Source organism: Crocodylus siamensis, chromosome 8 (assembly GCF_052110815.1).
Source record: "Crocodylus siamensis isolate JL-2025a chromosome 8, ASM5211081v1, whole genome shotgun sequence".
Lineage (NCBI taxonomy): Eukaryota > Metazoa > Chordata > Crocodylia > Crocodylidae > Crocodylus > Crocodylus siamensis.
The window spans coordinates 66,839,514-66,861,141 of NC_143402.1; the positions used below are offsets into that span (position 1 = coordinate 66,839,514).

General features: G+C 47.7%; 1 protein-coding gene across 1 annotated transcript in view; it reads left to right on the forward strand.

Annotated features, from left to right (window-relative positions):
* Positions 1-1,119: 1,119 nt before the first annotated feature.
* UNC13D (unc-13 homolog D) overlaps positions 1,120-21,628 on the forward strand; it is a 37,435-nt gene continuing 16,926 nt past the window's right edge. Inside the window, exons 1-15 of the mRNA XM_090061047.1 lie at positions 1,120-1,257; positions 5,753-5,785; positions 6,449-6,556; positions 7,283-7,342; positions 9,562-9,628; positions 11,780-11,972; positions 12,792-12,836; positions 14,181-14,249; positions 14,513-14,582; positions 15,723-15,827; positions 16,312-16,404; positions 17,890-17,993; positions 18,891-19,008; positions 20,214-20,338; positions 21,452-21,542. Of these exons, the coding sequence (XP_089917173.1) occupies positions 1,201-1,257; positions 5,753-5,785; positions 6,449-6,556; positions 7,283-7,342; positions 9,562-9,628; positions 11,780-11,972; positions 12,792-12,836; positions 14,181-14,249; positions 14,513-14,582; positions 15,723-15,827; positions 16,312-16,404; positions 17,890-17,993; positions 18,891-19,008; positions 20,214-20,338; positions 21,452-21,542 (1,338 nt within the window). The 5' untranslated portion in view covers positions 1,120-1,200. The remainder of the gene's footprint in view (positions 1,258-5,752; positions 5,786-6,448; positions 6,557-7,282; positions 7,343-9,561; positions 9,629-11,779; positions 11,973-12,791; positions 12,837-14,180; positions 14,250-14,512; positions 14,583-15,722; positions 15,828-16,311; positions 16,405-17,889; positions 17,994-18,890; positions 19,009-20,213; positions 20,339-21,451; positions 21,543-21,628) is intronic.

Below are 21,628 nucleotides of genomic sequence, written 5' to 3' on the forward strand. Positions count from 1 at the left end.
CCAGTAGCTGATAAGGCATCTGCCTGGTAATTTGCAATCAGATAGTATGTTTGTGTGAATGCAAGCAGACAGTAAAGCACAACTTAACTCCCTGCTTCTTGTCACTGGAGAGAAGCTTCTGCATTGAAATGCCCACTGCCTGGTCAGCAATCGCGGTTGTGGCAGGGCAGCCAGTCCAGCCAGATAGATCTACCATTAGTGAGAGTGACCATTTCTCCATCCCCAGTGCTACAGCAGGACAAGTGACTGGACCAGCTCTTTGCAGCTACGAGCAGAACTGAGCTAAAGAGACCAGTGTTGCTCCATCTTTACCTGAGCTGAACATGACCTTCTGCTGCAGAGAGAAATTTATATTCCCCATGCCCTTTAGCTTAATGGCCTTTGGTTTGACAAAAGGCTCTGCTTTTGACAAACTCCCTTGGGAGAGGAGTCTTCCCTCCTGCTCGTACTAACCCCCACCTTCTATACCACTGAAACCAAAGTCTGCTTTCCCCTCCCAGGCTAAACCCTCCACACTTCCTTCCCGCCCTCCATGCTGCGTGTGACGCCGGCTCCATCAGCATCTGATCCCTGCGTCCTTTGATTCTCCTTCTCGTGCACTCTCTCACTATTGCGCCCTTCCTCCACAGTTTCAGCCCTTCTTCTCGATTTGTGTATATCCCACCCTGGGTGTTTGAAACAGCATTTCCCTTTATGTATTCATCTCTCCTCCCTTAGCCTTGAGTCCTCTCTTTTACAGCCCTCTCCAAATCCTCTTTCACTGTCTTATCCACTTCCAGGCCTTTCATTTGCATGGCTGGATCTGAGTTGGACTGTAAGAAGCTCCCTCAGGCATTGTCTCCTGGGATGTATGTAAAGTGCTGTGTTCACCTGCAACCCTCTGTAGCATATAACTAAAAAAGAAGTGGGCCCCTGTCTGCACAGGACCAGCCTTGGTTGAGGGCATATAGCCCCCAGCTGGGCTCTAGAGGCCAGGGAGAAAGTGCAGCTCAGTCTATAGTGATGGAGCTCTCTGAATTTCCGTTTGTTACTATGGTCAGGGTGAGATAAAGTGTGGTTTCCTCTGAACTGACTGAGAGGAAGAGGCAGCACTCGTGAGAAGGGCTGTTCAAGCCATAATGAAAAGGAGCAGAAGCTGAGTTCTTACGGCCTGAATCTCCTGTACCCTACTCAAGACAGCTGTGATCCACCTTAGTTAGCATGGAGGCTGTCAGCGAGAACCCAGCTGGGGACGTCCCTGGGGAGGACAATAGTGAAGTATGTGGTCTTTTTTACTTTTTGTTTGAACAGGTGTGTGTCTTATTCAACCTCTGGCTTTCTCTCTCCCCCTCGCTCTCACCCCACTTCATTCAGATATTGAGATGCTGATCTGCAGAGGCTGTGCTTGTTGGCTAGTGTGCGAGGGGGCTGAGGAAGGGACCTGGATGCTCCTGATTCCTGTGGTTCTCTGGGGCCTGAAACTGAGGCAAAGGTTTCTAGTGTTTAGTGAGTTCAGAGCTTGGCACCTCTGTGAATTGGGTCAGTGTTATCTATGGCTCTGTTAAGCTCTCCGTCCCATGCTGTTGCTGAATTATTGTGGCAGCTCCACCAGTCATGGGAGTTACCATGTAGACCAGTGATCTTCAGCCAGGGTGCCTTGAGATCCTTTCAGGGGTGCCACACAATGTTGGTACTGTTAGGTGTGCCAAAATGATTCATTAGGTAAACCAAGATATTTCAAACAAGGAATGCATAGTGCAGTAATGCCAGCTGTCGTGAAAAAAATCACGAGACTCCTGATTTCCAAGTCAAATAAACTCTGATTCATGATCTCCTGACAGAGAGAGATCAAATCTCAAGATTTTTTCTTCTGGCTTGTGTAGAGTGCCAAGCTGGTAAGTCTGTGTAGGAGAAGGGGTGGTGGGGGGCGATCGATGTGTGTGTCTGTCCCTTACTCCCAAGTCACAGCCCCCCAGCCCTGCTGCTGCCCCTCACTCCTGCCCCACAGTACCCTGCATCCTGCCAGGGTGTGCAGGGACCCCCCTTCCTCAGACTCCACCTCCTCCCACACACACACACACACACACACACACACACAGCCCCCCCCGACCTTCACAAATAACGCCCCCCCCACACGCTTAAAAAGTAGCATTTCATGATCTACATTCCATATCTCTTGATTTTTAAGAGCTTGTCTTATGATTTTTGACATGGTGGGGTTGGCAATGCTGATAGTGTTAAAAACATGGTGACTGACCTTTTTGGTTTTTCTGAGTTCTTTGCTGTTATTTTTCTGCAGTCAAAAATGAGTGAAACTTGAGAGCTGGCACTCTCTGAGGGATGTATTTAGTGTAACAAAGGGTGCAAACCATTGGTGTAGACAGACTATTGATAATTTGGTTAACGTGTCATTAAACCTTGTGCTGAGCAGGACCAGACAAGATGGTGATTAAGAAGCTGGTAAGCAGATGTTAGCATTACCAGAGCACCAAGGTTGCAGTGGTGGAAGTGTTAGGAAAAATGCATCGTAACCATGACTGTGGAATATCTGGAGTAAAAAATACCCAGAGATGCACACACACCAGGGGGTGTCAACACTACATTGCTTTGCCTAAGATGTTCCACCTTTGCAGTCCTACTGGTGAAGAGGGAAATACTTTGAGTAACTTCCCTCCTTGAAAACATCCCCTGCAACTCGGAGCTTCTGCCTCGGGGTTTAGCTAATCTGCAGCCTTCCAGGCTCCTGGGATTTCCATGCTACTGCTGGATGTGCAAGTAGCCTCGGTGTTTAAAAATACTCATGGCCATCTGCAACAGGCCAGAAGATTTTGCACAGGCTGCTCAGGCCCACACATAGCCAGAGTGATCCAGACATGGCCAGAGGGAGCCAAGCCTGATTATTGCAATATGGAGCTAAGACTGAAGCCATGGGCTCTGGGGTGGAGGAATGACTTCCCTTAGTACAAAATGCAGGAGGCTATAAGTGCTGAGTACTGCAGGTTGCTGGGAACAGGCTGTCTAACTGGTCTCTGCACTGGAGCCTAGAGCAAAGCCTTCTATGGGATTGGCCTGGGTCCTCGAGGGATCCTCTCATTTCTTCCCCTGCAGCCCTGGCCTCCCACACAGCTTTGTCCTGCTGGAAAGGGTGATGCTGCAGATCACTGAAGGAGGCTTGTGCGTGCAGGGGACTTTCTCTAGTCCCAGGCCTAGGATCTGGAAGTCATTCTCGTCAGAAGCCAGTGTGAACGCAGGCGTTTGGGAGGGTGGGGCATTCAGCGCTAACTCTTCCTTCAGTTGAGCTTTGCCATAAAACTTTCCACCCATTCATAAACAACCAAAAATCCCCGCACCCCACAGCTAACCCTGCCTGACGAGATCAAGCTGTTTCTGCTAGCAAGAAGAAAATAAGAGGCTATTTCTTTTCTGTGAAGGCCATGAAAGTGCTCAGTGAGATAGCAGAGAGGCCCCCTAGTTGGAGAACATCTTTTTTTACTGTAACAGCTCATGCCCTCATCACGCAGAAGCCACTTCTCCCTTTTTACAACACAGCTGTAGCATCATGGGATATTGTGCCTGCATGATAAGAGATTGCATCAAGGAGTGACAAAGTCTTCTGTATTTGCATCTGAAACTGCTGCATAGGCAGTTCTGTCTGTAGGAAAGTCAAAGGGTGAGAGGTGCCTTAGCTGAAACACAGAAGTACACAAAGGAGGGGTCATTAGACTCTTTCACCGACCCAGTCAGAAGGGCAGTGGCCTAGTTCAAGCACTGGGAAGCAGCAGAAATTGGAGTCAACTGATTTTAGAGGAGATCTTCATCTGTGGGACTGTTCAGCAAGCACAAAGCGCAATGGAGACTTCTGCTGTTTTGCTATTCTTTGGCAATATCCAAGGACACTGGAAAAAAGTCGGTAAAAATGTGTTTTCTGGTTATAGCTTAAGTGGACTTCATCCCACATACAACTACTGAGTTTGGTCAAGCTACCCCTGGGATTGCTTTAGCCCTTAATTTTTACATAATGAAAAATTAAACTCCAGCTCCAATGATCCTGCACCTTCCCTAGCGCTGATTTGACGTCCTGGACATTCCCATGAAGCAGAGTCCTCCTCTGGCTTTGCCAGTGGACTGACACTATCCTACAGCACTCCTTATACCTGTCCTGAACAGTGGGGGTTGCTTTGCCTGGCACTGACCTGTGGTTTCATGTTGGGGGGAACTGAACATCTGAAAGGCACAAACTCATTTTGCTCATGGCCTAGGGAAAATTGGAAGCTTCTCGCTTCCAAGCTACAATCATTTAACTCTCCCACGCTTGATCTCTTGTGTCTAATAATTTAACACAGCTTAGAGTTGAAAGCTGCAGGCTGTGTGAGAATTCAAACCACCCTCTTTCTGGTTGCAACGCAGCCTAGTCAGCTGGTCTCCAGTGGCAGAGTCACCCCCTATCAGGTGATGCTGTGGTGGGAGGAATGTGTTGCTCAGCTCTCCCGGCTGCGGCTGGAACAAGTGAACAGTGGTGTGAAGTCAAGGCTTGCTCAGTTTCTGTGTTAGTTGACAATGGAGGCTGCTTTGTAACCAGCAGGACACCAAGCCTGAGAGGAAATGACTTGTGCGTGTTAGGACTTGTTGATAAGTCACTGGCTTTTGTCACAGAAAAGGTCATGGGGCTTGAAGACCCCATTTTGTGTAGAGATGGGCTTGAATTGCAGAAGTCAGGGGCTGCAGTTCTTCGGACAGCAGCCTCTTCAGATATGAGGGTTTGGTTCACTCTGTTGGACAAAGGAGGGCCAGGTGTAACATATGGATCCAGATTGGATTTGTTTGGTGGCTAGGGGTACTATTTCCAAAGTTGTTTTATCCTATGTGTAATCTTTAGTTGTATGTGAAAGACAACTTAATTAATCAGGTTAAACAAGCTGCCAGAAACCCATGCACCTGGAATTATGCTGTCATGTGCAGCTTGCTTCCTTTTTCATGTCCTTGTGACCAGCACCATACCTAGACTCCTGGCAGCCCCAGGTGAACTTTTAGTATCAAGCCCCGCTTCGCCAAAGATAATGATGATAATTTTAAAAAACTCACCACTTTTGGCCCCGCCTTTCTATCCAGGCCTTAGGTGGCCACCTAGTTTGCCCATTTCTGTGTTCAGCCCTGCTTGTGACAAAGCATTTAGCAGAATTCACGGTTTCATTGTAATCTGAGTGCTTCTGCTGCAGCCTCAGACTTGTGACCTCTGGGCTGTCAAGCATGCACCTTAGCACTCATGCCACCCCAGCCATATCATGAGCCATAAATCTTAAACAGTGCTCCAGACTTGAATTGTTAAGTAGCAAAGGTCAGAATTTTATTCCTACCCTATCCTATAAATGTTGGTACTAAAACCATGTAGAGGGAATGACTATGTGAACAGAATCTGTAAAACCTGGAGGGTAGATTTTTTTTCCAGGAGGGTGTTCAGTGATGGCAATAAACAGTGCTACAGTTCAAACCAGAATGAATTCAGAGAAGTCTCCTGGCCTCTATTTTGCAGGTCAGACAAGATGAACGTGATGCTTTATAATCCATGAAATCTAGGAGTCCACACCAGGTGTATTCTTGAGCCTCTCTAGGGTATTTGGTAGAGTGGCTTTAAAAGCATGCAGAGCAGAGAGAGATGCACCCGTCTATCATAAACTCATAATGTTATTGCACTGCAGGAAAAGCACCTACTGAAACAACATTCTTGCTAGACTAGCAAAACTGAATGACAACCCATCTCTCTTGTTTCTTCTAGATGGATCTGTCCCACCGATTTTCGAAGAGAGAGGTATGAGCCGGGTATTTGTTTCCTTAGTGAATTCCATCTTGATAAAAGAGTTACCATATCTGTAGACTCGTATAACTGGGCAATGGCAATATAAGCTTCCCAGCAATATGTCATGGTTCTTAGCTCTTAGCTGGTTATACCATTTTCTTGTGTGCTAAATATTTACCCTCAGCTGAGACTGCCAACAAAGAAGCTAACTGAATGGCAATTTTAATGTGGATATCAATCTTGTAAATAGTAGGCAATGTTTAGTCACCACCAACTTCACTCAGTTTCTAACCAGCACCCGACTGCTACATGCAACCTTAGGGGAAGGTGGCTGCTGGGTAAGTTTGTAGCCAAGGTCGTATGTGAAAGCAAGTGCATTCTACTGCTCATGAGCAGATCTAGGATTGGGAGAAGAGGAGGCTTGATCTGAGGAACCATAGACCTCCTGGGGAGCCTTCCAGCCAGCATACCTTGATGTCTGTTCTGGGCAGAAGAGGCAGTGTGTGACAGTGTATTCATACCTCCAAGGTTTGCCTTTGTGTTTGGTGGAAAAAATATTTAACAGTACTATCTTGATCCAGAGCAAGAAGCCTGTCACCCAGTGTGGTGGAGACTAGCTCACAAAACATCTAGAGATGGTGTTGGCTGTGACCTGTTATACTGCTTCATCCTCAGCTCACCCTTCTGTACGAGGAGGTCCTTTATACCATACTGTACCGCCTGGGTAAACCTGAACCGAACCATGTTGCTGATGACAGTGAGTTGTATGAGTACGTCCAGAAGGTCAGTCCTCAAGCCCAACTCTATCCCTATCCAGCCTGATATGTGTCCAGCATCTCTTTGCCTTACTTTTCAACCGCCTCACTATCCTACCACTGGGAGAAATCTCCTCTCAGCCCACAAAGCCCCCTTAGTCCAAGGCTAGCAAGGGGCTACCCTCATCATTCCCTCTCTTCCACATCAAGAGAGGTAACCTCCACATTTCTCACCAGCAGAGCTCCCAGTGGCAGGGACATGTTTTATAGAGCAGAAGCTACATAGGAATCTGTTCTCCAACACCCTGCAGTGAGGGGAGCCCCAGATACAATCAGCCACACGTGGCAAAGCTGAGTCATACCAGCCAGGCACCAGAGCAGGGCTACAACAGAATCAGGGAAGAGAATAATAGTCCACCTTAAGAGGATTGGTAGACTACTCTGTCCAGAGGTCTGGGAGCAGAAGAGTAGCTGAGAAGGAGCTGGCTGGCCAGGGAAGAAGCATTAATGAGGAGAGGAGAAACTTGGAAAAAGTCTCTCTCTGGAGAGCCCTTAAATTTTCCTGACCTTAGGCCCAAATTTCACTTTAACTCAGCTGTTTATTCATCTCTTTTCCCATCAAACTCTCCAGGGGAGCCAGCTGGCTTGTAGAGGAAGGGAATAATGGTTATAAGGAGGGTGGGAAGCCCCTGGCTGTGTCCCAGTTACCATTATGAAGGCAAACTCAATTTTTGCTCTTTAATATTGAAAACAGGCCTTCCAAATGTCTCCAGAGGAGCACCATGTTTTAATGCAGCGGGTCAAGAGGCTGGAGGTAAAGTTTGAGCTGTCCTCAGGAGAGCATATCACCTGTACATGGGAACAGGCTACCAGTGTTTATGTTGTGAGGTCCCATCCCCATCTGGTTGTGTGAGTGCATCCATTTCCCCCTGCAAGTCCCCTGCTTGAATGCGGGCAGATGCGTTTGGCAGGAGGTTGGTTGCAAGTCAACATGTGTAGATGTCTGTGAGATCTAGAGTTAATGTTTAAATGAACTCCCACTTTGGGCAGTGTGTCTCTGGTTAGAAGTCCAGGTGTTCCCATTCAACAGGGTGGCAACACATTTCACAGTCTGCAGCTTTGTGCTTCAGTATAGAATAATAGATTAGATCCAGTGTGTCCTTCCCAAGGGCTCAGTCCTGTCTAATGATGGACAGCAGCTGGCTACTTGAGTTTCTTGCAGACTCTTCTTCGGAAACATGTTGTCTTTGAATGACTGCCACATAGATTAATTTATGCTTTCTGGCCTGTGCAGTGAACAGGGGAACAAATCCACCCTGGTGAAAGGGAAAGCAAGTTATATAGGATGATCCCCACCCATCTGCCTTTGTCCCTTCTGCAAAGCACTGGTATGTCTGAAACATCCTGTAGGGAAAAGGGGCTGGAGAAGCTTTCACATTCCTTCTCACTCAGTGCAGCTTAAAGCTCCTTAACGGGACTATGGAGTACAGCCTGGCCGCTCTGACAGGTCCCAGCCATGATGTCAGGAGATGGGTGCTGGAGAGAGAAGGCTTCAGTCTACTTTGCCACAAGATTTGGGGCAGAAAGCAGAAGTTCTCATGAATCTGCAAACCTCTGCCTGAAGAAGGGTGTTTGTACCCAAAAGCTTGCAAAGAAGAATTTTTCCAACTACTTTAGTTGGTCTAATAAAAGATATCTTGGATCTTGGAGTCATCATTGATGCCAAGATGAGCATGAGCTGGCAGTGTGGGGATGCAGTTAGGAAGGCCAACCACACCTTGTCATGCATCCACAGATGCATCTCGAGCAGGTCCAAAGAGGTGATCCTCCCCCTCTATGCGGCACTGGTCAGGCCGCAGCTGGAGTCCTGCGTCCAGTTCTGGGCGCTGCACTTCAAGAGGGATGTGGACAACATGGAGAGGGTCCAGAGGAGGGCCACTCGCATGATCCGGGGTCAGCAGGGCAGGCCCTGTGAGGAGAGGCTACGGGACCTGAACCTATTCAGCCTCCACAAGAGAAGGCTGAGGGGGGACCTTGTGGCCTGTTACAAACTAGTCAGGGGGGACCAGCAGGGATTGGGGGAGTCCCTGCCCCCCCGAGCACTGCCAGGAGTGACCAGGAATAACGGTCACAAGCTGGCAGAGGGTAGATTTAAGCTAGATATCAGGAGGCGCGACTTCACGGTCAGGGCAGGTAGGATCTGGAACCAACTTCCAAGAGAAGTGATGCTGGCTCCTACCCTGGGGGTCTTTAAGAGGAGGCTAGATGTACACCTTGCTGGGGTCATTTGACCCCAGTACTCTTTCCTGCCATGGCAGGGGGTCGGACTTGATGATCTGCTCAGGTCCCTTCCAACCCTACAAACTATGAAACTATGAAATTATATCAGATTTACCCAAAAAGCCGTGACAGTCTGAGAAAGTAATTTGGACTAGTGGTTAAAATGGCTTGTAGGAGGGTGACAGATCAGGCTGCTCCACTGTAAACGTAGACCTCTGCTTTGTGCACTCTCTGCATTAAACAGTGTTGTGCTATCATGCTGACATGCTGCTTTGAAGGAGTTGTGATGTTTGTGCTATGTAAGAAAGTGTGTCATGCAAGCTGAATTTGAAATAGCACCAGGCAGGCCCACATAAAGCAAAAGAAAGGAAAGGGAAAGCTACTTTCTGTTTTTGTTATAGCTCCAGCTTCTGGAGTCATGTGATTATGTCAGACTCGGCTCTCCTTTTTTTAAAAAGAAAAATGGAAATGACTAGGCATCCTAGCTGCAGAGAAAAGCTTCAAATCATAACTGAAAGGCTTGGAAACCAGAAGTCTAATAAAAATGAACCCCAAATCTCCGATTTTAACTTAAATTCCTTGGCCATTTCCCTCATGATTTTGGGTGGCCTGATTTGTGATTGTTGAATTCTTAGGAGTGGCTGTGCTGAAACAGTATATACTATACCCTTGGTCTCATGAATGCCCATCCAGTTCTCTGTGTGATGGAGAGTTCCTATTTAAATGGGTTGCTTTTTTTTTTTTTCCTTCTAGAACCCAATTTTTTGTCTGAAAGCAACTGTGAAGCAAGCCAAGGGGATTTTGGGTAAAGATGTCAGTGGTGAGTAGAAAAGCATGTAAACCTTTAAGTGATTGGCACATGGGACTTGGGAGCCAAGAGATCTGGGTTCTTTTCCTGAATCTTCTGATACCGTGTGGCATATCTGATCTTGGACAAATCGTAATACCAATCCATTCCTTAGTTTACCTCAGCTTAAGCCACAGACTGAAGTGTGCTTCATGTTTGTGAAGTACTTTGAGCCTTTTTGTCTAGGGACAGATGTTGCATTTACACCAGTGTAGCCCTGTAGGGTTGGGCCAATTCTCAGGATCTCAATATTGCTCTGTTAGAAAGGAGGGTGTGACACAATTGCACATATACAAACACACAAATCAATTAGGTGTGCACGCGTGCGCGCGCACACACACACTACCAACTCAGGCACTTATACATCCAAACCAGCCTAGGCACATGCATACCTATCACCAATTCATGCACATACACGATACACCCCAAAAGCTAGACACAGATCACTAATTCGTATATCATGCACACAGTGACATATATACACACACATAACCCACCTACACATACACACAGGTAAGTTTCTAACTTGGATGGTACTGTGTGTATGTGTGTGCTTGGGTTTCCAGGGATACTTGGGAGAAGGTTAAGGTGAGAGAGAGAATTAAAGTGTACGGAGTGAAAGTTGCCAGAACTGAGACCAGAACCAGTGGACCAGACAGAAGCTGGCCGAGAAACTGAGGCCTGGGGCCACCCAAGGTAGACTGGGACTGGAAACTGAGGCAGACAGCTGAGACACTGGGGGCAGGGGGGCACAGACAAGTGCAGCAAGGAGGAAACAGCCAAAAACCCAACTCAGGGTCTCAAAAGAACAGGTCTACCAAACAGACAACAGACTACACAGCTCCATGAAGTCACCAGCTCTCTCGCTCTCTCTCTCGCTCTCACTGGCAGCAGAAGAAAGAGACCCAGCAGAAGGGCTGGAGTCCAGGTGGTAAAGAGAAGCTGAGTCCAAGTCCTTGGTTGAAGAGGTGGTAGGGGGTGATAGCTACCTATCCAGGCTGGAAAGGGGTCCTTGTCCACTAGGTGTTGTCCAGAGGGGGAGTCGCCAGCAGGGCCTCTGGGTGGATAGGTGGTGTGGCATGGTGCTGGTCCAGATGGAGAGGGCGTCCCAAGGAGTCAGTCTTCACTACCCCTTTTTATGGGGCAGACTACTTCTGATCTCCTATAGGGAAGGCCTGTCCAGGCGAGGTCAGTTCTGTTCCAGAGGGCTCCAGGTGTTCTTACTGAGTATGTGCAGCCTGGCACAATGGTTGGTTGCCTTATCTTTTGTTTCTTGAATGCTGAGGGTGGTTCCAAGGACGGGGTCATTGGTCCAGGTAGTGGTGTTGATGGTTCAGTCATTCAGAGGGAGCTATTTTTAGACCTACTGCCATTGTCTCTCAAGCACCCTCATTCATCCCCATTCATTCAGGAACCAAGTTACATAGGTGGGGTAGGTGTGAGTCATGGGTTACACAACTAGGCCTGGGGACAGGGTGGAGACTTGACAAACAAAATGGAAACTTGACATGAAGAAGGAGAAAAAACAAAACAAATACAACTTGCTACCAAAATAAAATGCTGAAGCTTATCCTGTGTCTTAGCTCACTTATACATATCTATAGGGAATAGAGAGGGAAAGAAAAAGTCAGAAATGGTTGGGGAAGGGGAGGGAATGCATTTTAAAAGGGAAAAAAAGAAAAACTGGGGGTTTTGCTACACCAGGACAAGTTGTATCTATGTTTATCCTGGAACACAAATATCCCAGGATTGACATGTATACACATCATTCTTCCAGCTGGGGTTTAGTGAGCACTGCTGCTTTCTGCCACTGATCCTGTGGTACAGTCCTGGGACAACCATTCAGATGCACTTCACAATGTCCTGAGATGAACTGTTAGCACTTCTTATCCCCTGAACCTTTTTAGGGTTTGTCCTGGGACAGTGGATATGGATGTCTGAAAAATTGCACTTTGTCCTGGGATAAAGTGGTTTCTCCCAGAACAAATGCCTTGTCTATTTGTATCCGTAGACTGAAAGCGCTATCATCACTGCCTGAGGGACAGATGGACTTTGTCGTTGCATTTTGTCACACAAGGTGATTCTTTTGGAGGGATTTCTGTCTTTAATTCCATGTACTTGCAGGGTTCAGTGATCCATACTGCCTGCTGGGGATCGAGGCCAGGAGCCAAGAGCATTGCAGTGACAGCAGCTCCTCTCAGGAGCACAAGAAGCGGATGAAGGCTGTGGTAAAAGACCTGATCCCTGAAGACCAGATCCATCGCACACAAGTCATAAATCAAACACTCAGTCCTGTGTGGGATGAAACATTTATCCTGTATGTCTCCCCCGTGCCCCTTCCTTTCCTTTCCCTGTTGCTCTGGCTGCCTCCTTTCTGACAAGGAGTTTAGATTCCAAATTTGATCTTCCAGACTGGTAGTGATGGGTGGGGCTGGTAGGATGCTATGCTATAAACACATGACTCTGCTTATTAAATAACAACCTCCTGTATTTAATTTAATTTTTTTAAGCAACCAGACTTCTAAGCCATATCTGCTCTGCAAACTTCCCATGCCAAACAGCAGCTCCCTCTCACAAATCATGCTGCTTTGCTTGGGCTATCTCCTAAACAGTATAGCCACATCCATGCAGTGTGGTGGCTAGGCTAAATAGCATGGAGGTGGACTTATTGGCCCTGTCATTCAGCCATGCTAATTAGCTTGTGTAATGGAGCCTATATCAGTGGTGCTCAACCCTTTAGCCTCAAGGGCCAGATGAATGGTTTGGCTGGGGTCAGCATGTGTGGTTGGGCCCTGTACACCCAGATCAGGTCCTGTGCCACCTTGTCTTAACCCCATGCACCAGGATCCAGCCCTCTGCTCCTAATCCAGCACTCATGGCCATGACCTCTGGCCTACTGGGCTCTCCATTTCTCTGGCAATCTGGCAGCAGGAATGTGGCAATTAACACTGCCGCTACTCCATCCCATCAAATTTTTGGACCCATAGGGAGGTGGGTGGGTTGGATAACACAGCTCCATGGGCCACATCTGGCCTGCCTCTATCCTCTTGCTCTTTCTTCCTTACTAACTAATATTTGTGACCTGAATTAAGCTGCTAAAAACCCATTGAATACATTTCCTGTTTGTGTATTGCAGTGAGTTTAAAGATGTAGCCAACTCCAGCTTCCACCTGGACATGTGGTGAGTGTGGTCATTGCTCTTCTCAATAGTACAGATGCACCTGCACCAACTTGGGGTTCAGAAATCAAGATTTCATAGATTTCATAGACATTAGGGCTGGAAGGGATCTCAGAAGATCATCAAGTCCAGCCCCCCGCCCCAGGGGCAGGAAGTCAGCTGGGGTCATAGGATCCCAGCAAGATAAACATCTGAATTTCTCTTGAAAACGTTCAAAGTAGGTGCTTGAACCACCTCCGGCGGCAGGCTATTCCAGATCTTGGGGGCTCGGACAGTAAAGAAATTCTTCCTTATGTCCAGCCTGAAATGATCTTGCAGGAGTTTATAACCATTTGACCTTGTCACCCCTTGGGGTGCTCTGGTGAGCAAACATTCCCCCAGATCCTGGTGAACACCCCTGGTAAACTTATAGGTGGCCATCAGATTACCCCTGAGCCTGCGCTTTTCCAGGCTAAAAAGTCCCATAGCTGTCAGCCTCTCATCATAACGTCTGTTGTCCTGACCTCTGATCATGCGTTTGGCTCTTCTCTGGACTCTCTTAAGCTTCTCCACATCCTTTTTGAATTGTGGAGCCCAAAACTGACGCAGTACTCCAGCTGTAGCCTCACCAAGGCCGAGTACAATGGGAAAATGACGTCCCGGGATTAGCTTGAGAAGCATCTATGGATGCAAGCCAGCATTTTGGTCACTTTACTAGCCACAGCATCACATTAAAGGCTCATGTTCATCTTGTGGTCAATCATGACCCCCAGTCTATCCCTATACTTGGCGAAGGTCCTGGGAGCTTCACTTAGACTCTCTTAGAACTTGTACTCTCTTAGATCCCTACACAGAACACCAAGAAAAGGCACACATCCTGTTTCTCTACTGCCTTGTGTTGCAAGTGGTCACCCATGCTACTGTAAAGTGGAGGTGTTGTGCTGCCAAATCAGAAGCATTGCATTTTCCGTTCACTTTGCTGTGGCATTAGCCATTTGCATAGGCTGCAGCACAACAGAAAATCGAGCCGTGAGCTCCTTTTTGAAGCAGACATGCAAAGGCCTTGTGGTACTTGGCTTCATGCCACTTTTACAAGGAGGAAGCTCAGGGTCGCTGCCATTTTGTTACAGCTCTTCAGGGTATTGTGTTACTCCAAACGTCATCTCTTAGTGGTGACCCCAAACATCTGATTTTCTTCCCTTGTTCAATGAGCTAAGTTTGCCCTGTCCCATGGTCCATGTTTATTAGAAGGTCACTTTGCTGGCTCTGATTGAATCCTCAGCTCCCAGGATCACCACCAAACTAATGTCAGCAGTACCTTTGCAGCGTCCCATCTTCACCTGCTGTTTTTACGCCCCTCCCTTGCAGGGACTCTGATGTAGTGGAATCCGTGCGGCACAAGCTGGGAGAGCTGACAGATCTCCATGGCTTGAAGAGGTCAGTACAAAAGCTGGGACTTCTGTGCCATCAGCAGCCCCACTCCATCAGCAGGATGTGTGCTGGTCCAAGTGCTATTCAGAGTGCAGTGCTGTAAGGTCCTTGCTGCCCAGCCTGGAAAGTGGAAGCCAGACCTGTGTCTTTCCATGCTGCAGGCTTAAGAGTGGCTCTGTCATGCCTTTGCAACCTTTTTTCACTCTGGGGTTGTGCTGCATAGGTGTTTTACACTTCTTCCTTCACCCAGCTGGTTTCTTCTTCTCCAGGATCTTCAAGGATGCTCGAAAAGACAAAGGTCAGGATGACTTCCTTGGGAACTTGGTTCTTCGCCTGCAGGTGAGAGCTAAGTGTGATGATGCTCTGTGGTTCTGTAGGAGCCCTCCTTCACAAACTTCAGTGCACTTCACAGGCATTATCTCAACTTAATGGGGTTTAGACAGGACTGTGATCCCTGAGTGAGATGAAATGAGGCCTAGAGCTCCTGATTGGCCTATGCTCTGAACATCACATCTTGTTCCTTCATCCTTAAGTGACTAGCTGTGGCTGGTGGCCGGAGCGGACCTCCTCAGATAGTCATTGCTTCCTCAGACCAATGTACCCGTAATTACATTATAACCTTGGAGTACACCATGCCTCACTAGACAATAGAAGGATCATAGAATCATAGAAAGTTAGGGCTGGAAGGGACCTCAGGAGGTCATCTAGTCCAACCACCTGATCAAAGCAAGACCATCCCCAACTAGGTCATCCCAGCCAGGGCTTTGTCTACCTGGGTTTTGAAAACATCCAAGGTTGGAGATTCCACCACCTCTCTAGGTAACCTGTTCCAGTATTTTACTACCCTCCTGGGGAGAAAATTCTTCCTAATATCTAACCTAAGCTTCCCTTGCTGCAACTTGAGACCATTGCTCCTTGGTCTGTCATCTGCCATCACTGAGAACAGTCTAGCTCCATCCTCTTTTGAGCCCCTCTTCAGGTAGTTGAAGGCTGCTATTAATCCCCTCTCAGTCTCCTCTTCTCTAGACTAAATAAGCCCAGTTCCTTCAGTCTTTTTTCATAAGTCATGTCTCCCAATCCCCTCACCATTTTTATCACCCTCCACTGGACTCTTTCCAATTTGTCTACATAGTTTCTGTACTCGGGGGCCCAAAACTGAACACAATACTCCAGGTGTGGCCTCACCAGTGCTGAACAGAGGGGAATAATCACTTCCCTGGACCTACTAGCAACACACCCAGCAGTGTAATTGCTTATGATCTGTATTGAGACATGCAACTTGCTACTCTTAAATTTTATATTTTAATTCAAGAAACAAGGAAAAAAATTCTCCTTATTCATTGTGTGAATTCAGTATAACTGTTAATTGCCTGATATTACATATCCCTGCCATGTTAACACAACAAGATATCTATGGAGATCATTCTTATTGCTAATGCTGCTGTTTTTTTGACACCTTGTTCATTTGTCTGTCTGCAGGACCTGCACTGCAGGGATGACCAGTGGTACATCCTGGAACCACGGACAGAAACCTACCCCAACAGGGGACAGTGCCACCTGCAGTTCTTGCTGACTCACAAGAAGGTAGGAGGAACCTCTGGCCCGGAAAAATGGGGCAACAGAAACATCACTTTTGTGGGTTGTTTGCAAGGGTTAATTTAGCAGGGGCTGATCCTCTCTCTGGTCGGGAGGCAACAGAGGTCGAAGATCTAGGACTTGCTGTAGCAATAAGAAGTTGGGATTTTCATCTGTGAGTCCTATCTACATGCAGCTTTCTAGCATCTATGAGGGCCCTTCCATAATCAAGGTCCATGGCTTGGTGTTGATGCTACCTAGTGCTTAATAACCCTGACAATGAGGCCCTTTATTCCCACGCTGCAGGATGGGGTCTTGAACTTCCCACAAGGGACATTGTTACTTACATCTGACGTGCCATAAAGTACAGATTCTCCAGGTCTGGTTCTGAAGTTCTGTGGCAGCTTGGGCATTGCTCTCCCTATCAAGGTCCTAAGGAAATGGGGTCCCTCCCTTCTCACTCCCTGTTCACCTGGTTTTCTTTCTCATTCAGAGGTCCACCTCCCTGAGCAAGACCCAGCCAAGTTACACTGTCCATCGCCACTTGCTGCAGCAGATGGTGTCATATGAGATCTTGCAGCATCAGGTACATGCAAAGCTGAAAAGGCGAAGGAAATTGGTTTGGGGAGAAGCATGGAAAAGATTAATTCTCTGCTGCAGAGTAGATGAGATTCGAATGTGGCGTTCAGACATGACATTTTGGAAAGGGCTTTCCAAAGTCATGAGGTTACTTCCTGGGGATAGGGTCATTGCTCTTTGGAAGGGGTTGTGAAGGCTGGCCCAGGCATGGGCAGATCTAGGATGTTGACAATGGAGGTGCAGAGGATGTGGTGTATCATCACCTAGAACTCATGTTTTTCTTCAGTTAAAGAGAAACCAAAAGTGTTACTAATATGCTAGGGGCCTAGAGCTATATTATTCAGTTTAAGATCAAAGCAAAATACAAATATGATATATAGGAAGGCACACTAACTTGCTAAATTATACATAAAGTTTAAAAAACATTAAAAACTCGGGCAAAAAAAATCAAAAGATATTATTTTATTTGTCCTATAGTCATGATAGTTAAATATGTGTGTTATTCATATTTGTAAAATAAAATCTAGTTTTCCTGAGCATCTTGACAGTGCATGCAACACTTTGCTCTCAGTCATGTCCACACTTGATTTAATGTTCACCTGTGTTAATATCACCACACCTGAGTCAGGGTCTTTAGCTAGAGCTTAAGAACAGTCTGCAGGGTTGTGAAACAGAAAAGAGATATTACCAGAAATAGCTAACAGATAGCAAAAATGCAGAAGAAAGGTTAGCTTGATCAAAAGAACATCTACACCCTTAAAAAGAGGAGAGGCATTGAGTGTGTCTGCATGATCATTAACATACCATAGTCACTGTGTATTAAGTTTAGTACTTGCATAACCAAGAACTAAATTAATATGCAGTTACTGGTGCTACTGTGCAGTAGCTCCAGCACATGGCTTTTTACTGATCCTAACTGCTCAGTAGCCTAATACTACTGCACAGTAGTGTATTAGCACAGGTTTTGCACGGCATGCTACTGTGCAGTGTTATTAAGCTACTGCACAGTTAACATCTCATGTAGATGTACCCATTAACACCTGTGAGTGAAGAGAGATTAGCAGGGATCAAGTACATCAGAATGAATCATAAAGTCAGTTGACTCCTTTAGGGCTGCCTGAATAGAAATCCCCCTGCCCTTCCTGGGCAGTTGGTTTTAAAGGTCTGAGTGGAGCAGGAATCAGAGGGTGGTGGCACAGCTGCACCAGTGCAACCCACCCATCAGCCCCTGGGCCCAGTGCAAGCATATCTGCAGACCCCCTCCTCCTGCAATGCAGTGCTTCCCTGCTGCTTACCAATAAGATCATCTCTGAATGTGAGTCCAAGACACTGGAACCATGTGGAAACTGATCTGGGCTGCTGCAATGATGATAGGAAGATCACAGCACTGGTTCATTAGTATTACCCAGGGCCTGAAGGAAGACGTTGAGGCACATGAGCTCGTCCTCATGTAGCTACTTCAGACCCTTTCACTTTTTCATTCCCTACACAGGCTGGGAGTATCTCCTGGGATGGGGAGCTGAGCAAACATGCCAGCACAATCCTGTACCTGCATGCTGCTCAGAAGGACCTATCTGACTTCCACCAGGTCATGGCGTGAGTACCACATGCATGCATGGAGTAGGGGAAGTTACAGCAGCTTTGTCTGGGGATTAGGGCACCTGGCTTCTATTTTTTTAGCCTTGCCAGTGATTCTCTTTGACCTTGGGGAAGTCACTGAACCACTTCCATGCCTCAGTTTCTCATGGTAACAGTACCTTATTTCCCAAGGATGTCAGGGACCTCAGTTACAGTGAAGGATGTGCTTTGACCTCCTTCAATAACAAGCTCAATAGCAGAACAGGGGACAGCACTATGACTGTTAAACTGCAGAGGCTCACATCTGCTGTCTGTGGTGAGGTTATCAGCCAGTGCTAATCCCAGCCAGAGCTCTGACTGCCTTGCCCTTTCCCCATTTGTTTGGTCACTTCTGTCTGGTGTGTTGCAGCAGGCAGACTTTCCTGATTGTGCCCTGTGACATTAGCAGAGCTCTTGGTCTTCTCCTGCCGTTGTGGCTGTGAGCAGATGCCAGGCAGCCCCTGATGCTGCTCCTTACATAGTTGCAGCTGGGGACAGGGGAGCATGGAGATCAGTGGGGAGAGCTTTCACTGCCACTGCCTGTTTTCATCTCTTTTCCCCTCTTGATCCCTTGTCACAAATCTTGAAACAAGGAGCAGGCAAGATAGAAGCCCTGGGCCTGAGACAGAACCTGGACCATTGCTGCTTCATGGCCTCCTAGAGTGATAAACAGTGCCAGAGTCTGAACCCCTCATTCTTCTGATGTACTGTATTCTTCCCAAAGGATGGTGGTGGGCAGAGCACATGCCACCATGATCATTGAAGAAGGAGAATTATCTTGCCCCTTTTGCAGATATTCCGAGTCCCTTTGGGAGGGTCAGTCATATTTCCTCACTCTTGGGTCCTCACTGTGTGTCTCTTTCCTTTTCCATCCAGACAGTGGCTGGCTTACAGCAAGCTCTACCAGGTCATAGAATTCAACAGCAGCTGCCTTCTCCACCAGATCACCAGCATTGAGTACCAGTGGGTCCAGGAAAGGCTGAAACCTGAGCAGGTATGACGAGGCACTGAAGCTCAAGCCTGAGGGTGTTGGAGGAGTCCTTCCATAAGCCACTACAGCCAAGAGAGCTTCTTCACATCACTTGGGAATCCACCCAAATAGGGTCCTTCGGGTCTGCATGGGCACGGGCTCCCTATAGAATGAGTAGGAGTTCATGGCGTACACCAGCTGGCTGAGAAATGTGGCAGTGGTTTCTCCTAACAGCAGCTGTGTGAGGAGAGAGCAGAGCCTGGGTCCTCAGGGATGGGATGTCATGCCCTCATCCATCCTGTTAAGTGACTGATGAGTTGGGAACTATTCTACAAACAGAACCACATCCTCATGTGAGAAACTGTTACCTTCTCTTCCATGAAGTGGAGATTGGTCATGGCCTAAGTGCTTCAATCCAGGAAAACAATGGCTGAGAGTCACTACCATCTAAGAGCCCACATCATGAGGTCCCCATCCTGCCCACAGAGGACTGGAGTTCACAAGAACCCACCCCACCATGGTGCCTGATGCCCTAGTTGGCTGTCTGTGAAGAGACCAAGAGCTGGATGGGCCCCTGTGATTGGGATGACCTCACATCTCAAGGGATGCAGTCCCATTAGGCTGGGGCAGAGGTACACTGTGGTAGAGGCTGACACAGCCAGGCACACTACATCGCATTACAGATAACGTTGTTATTGTGTCCAGATTGCCTGCCTGCTCACCTGGCTCTGGCCCCTCTGACACCAACATCAGTTCCCTTTGCCATCCTGTCAACCAGAGGGACTTAATGAAAAATACTGGGGGGCAAAAATAAAGCCAAATAATGTCCCCATTCTTGCCATCCCTGATCATCCCCCACCACACATTGCATTTTCCTAGCAGCCCCATGACGCTGAATCCCTGGTTAAGCACAAACCTCAATTTAACCTTAATGCGGATATTTTTATAAGGTCATCTAGTTGGAGATTGAGACGCTTCCATTAAGCTCTGGCCTCTCAGCTACTGAGAGTAATTTCAGCACCTTACTGAGAGAGGGAGAATGGTTTGGAGGATTTCTTTTCATCAGGGCAAAGAATTTTCAGTAGGTTTTGGACATTATTTCTTGTAGCCAGATGCAGAAATGGTTCCCCCCAGTGTTGATGCCATGCTGGTTGGAGACGGGCCTTGTCCATATAAGAGGCTGTGCCCCTTGTTAACGTCACTGATGGCATTCAATTCCTTCTCCCCAGAAATCAGAGCTGGCCGAGTCCTTTGAGTCCTTGCTGGCCTACGGTGTGTCTCTCCTTCAGAAGTACCGCATCATATTCCCACTCTCCAGGCCTCAGTCCACAGAGAGGCTGCAGTCATTGCTCAGGTCAGCCAGCTGCCAAACTTTTTGGCTATGGAACGGGAACTAGGCCTCTTAGGATTCGTCTGCACCACGTTAATGCTGTTCTCAGGGGGTAGGGGGAAGTCTTGAAGTGAGCAAGTCCACCCGCTCCTGCCTGCATGCACCAAGCCTGGATATTCAGCAGGGAAGCTGTTCTGGGGATGTCCCTATATGGCCATGCTCAATCGCTATCTTCAGTGTGCTGTATAGGGTGTCTCTGAGCAACTTCACTGTCACGTTTTGGGGTTGGGCATATGAGAGTGGAAGTGGGTGGGTCGGGTGTGCTTGAGCCAGCCTGTCTCTGAGGGTCCCAGGTGTGGGCTTATCCTTAGGTTCTCTGAACTGCTTGTTGCCTGATGTTCCCTGTGCTGCTTTATCCACTCTGCCTCTGAACAATTTAAGTCTTGGGGCTTCTACTCTTTCCCATGGGAGCCTGTTCTATGGGAAAATTGCCCCGTCTTCCCCATCTCCCTTTATTATCTCCCACAGGACCTTTCCCCTCCTAGACTGGTAATCTAGATGTTGTTTCTTCCTGTGATCTCTCAGGAGAGTTCCCTCATAGGGCCAGATAAGGCCCTTATACCACTGGCCATCTGCCTTTTTGCTGGGCCTTTTATGAAACACAGATGAATGTTACTGATGCCATACTGTTCATGATACACTGCGGTCACAGCACTGACCTAGCAAGGAAGCCTGGTCTGTTTAGCGCAAGCTCTAATGGGGCTGTTGGTGTGAGCTAAGATCATGGCTGTCCCTCTGCAATGAGCTTTTCAAACCTTTCCTTTCACGCTGAGGCAGACTGGGCTGGGTGACATACCTGCTACCCTCTGAATTGAGTCTCAGAGTTCAGTTCTATCTTTCTCCAGGCTGCCAGCTCCAGGTCTTTTCAGGGACCCACATATCCCTCTGTCTGGGTCTAGCCACTGGGTCAGAGCTCGCGGTGGTGTCAGGGACCTTTGTGTGAAGGAAACTCTGAAGAAGAATGTGTGTGTGTTTTGGGGGACTTGGGGATAAAGGGACTTGTGTCTGTCTGGCAAAGTCCTTGGCCTGGAAGGGATTCTGCTGTGCCTCACTACAGATGGTCTTCTGGCCTTACAGAGTCCTGGTGCAGATGTGCAAAATGAAAGCCTTCCGGGAGCTTTGCTCACTGACCCCTGATCTTCAGCAGATGGTGACCAAGGCTCTCAAGGTACAGTGCCACCGGGATGTGTAGGCTCTCTTCCTCCCCAGTTGAGTCCAAGGCCTCCTGCTTCTGGCTGGCATCCCATGAGCAGT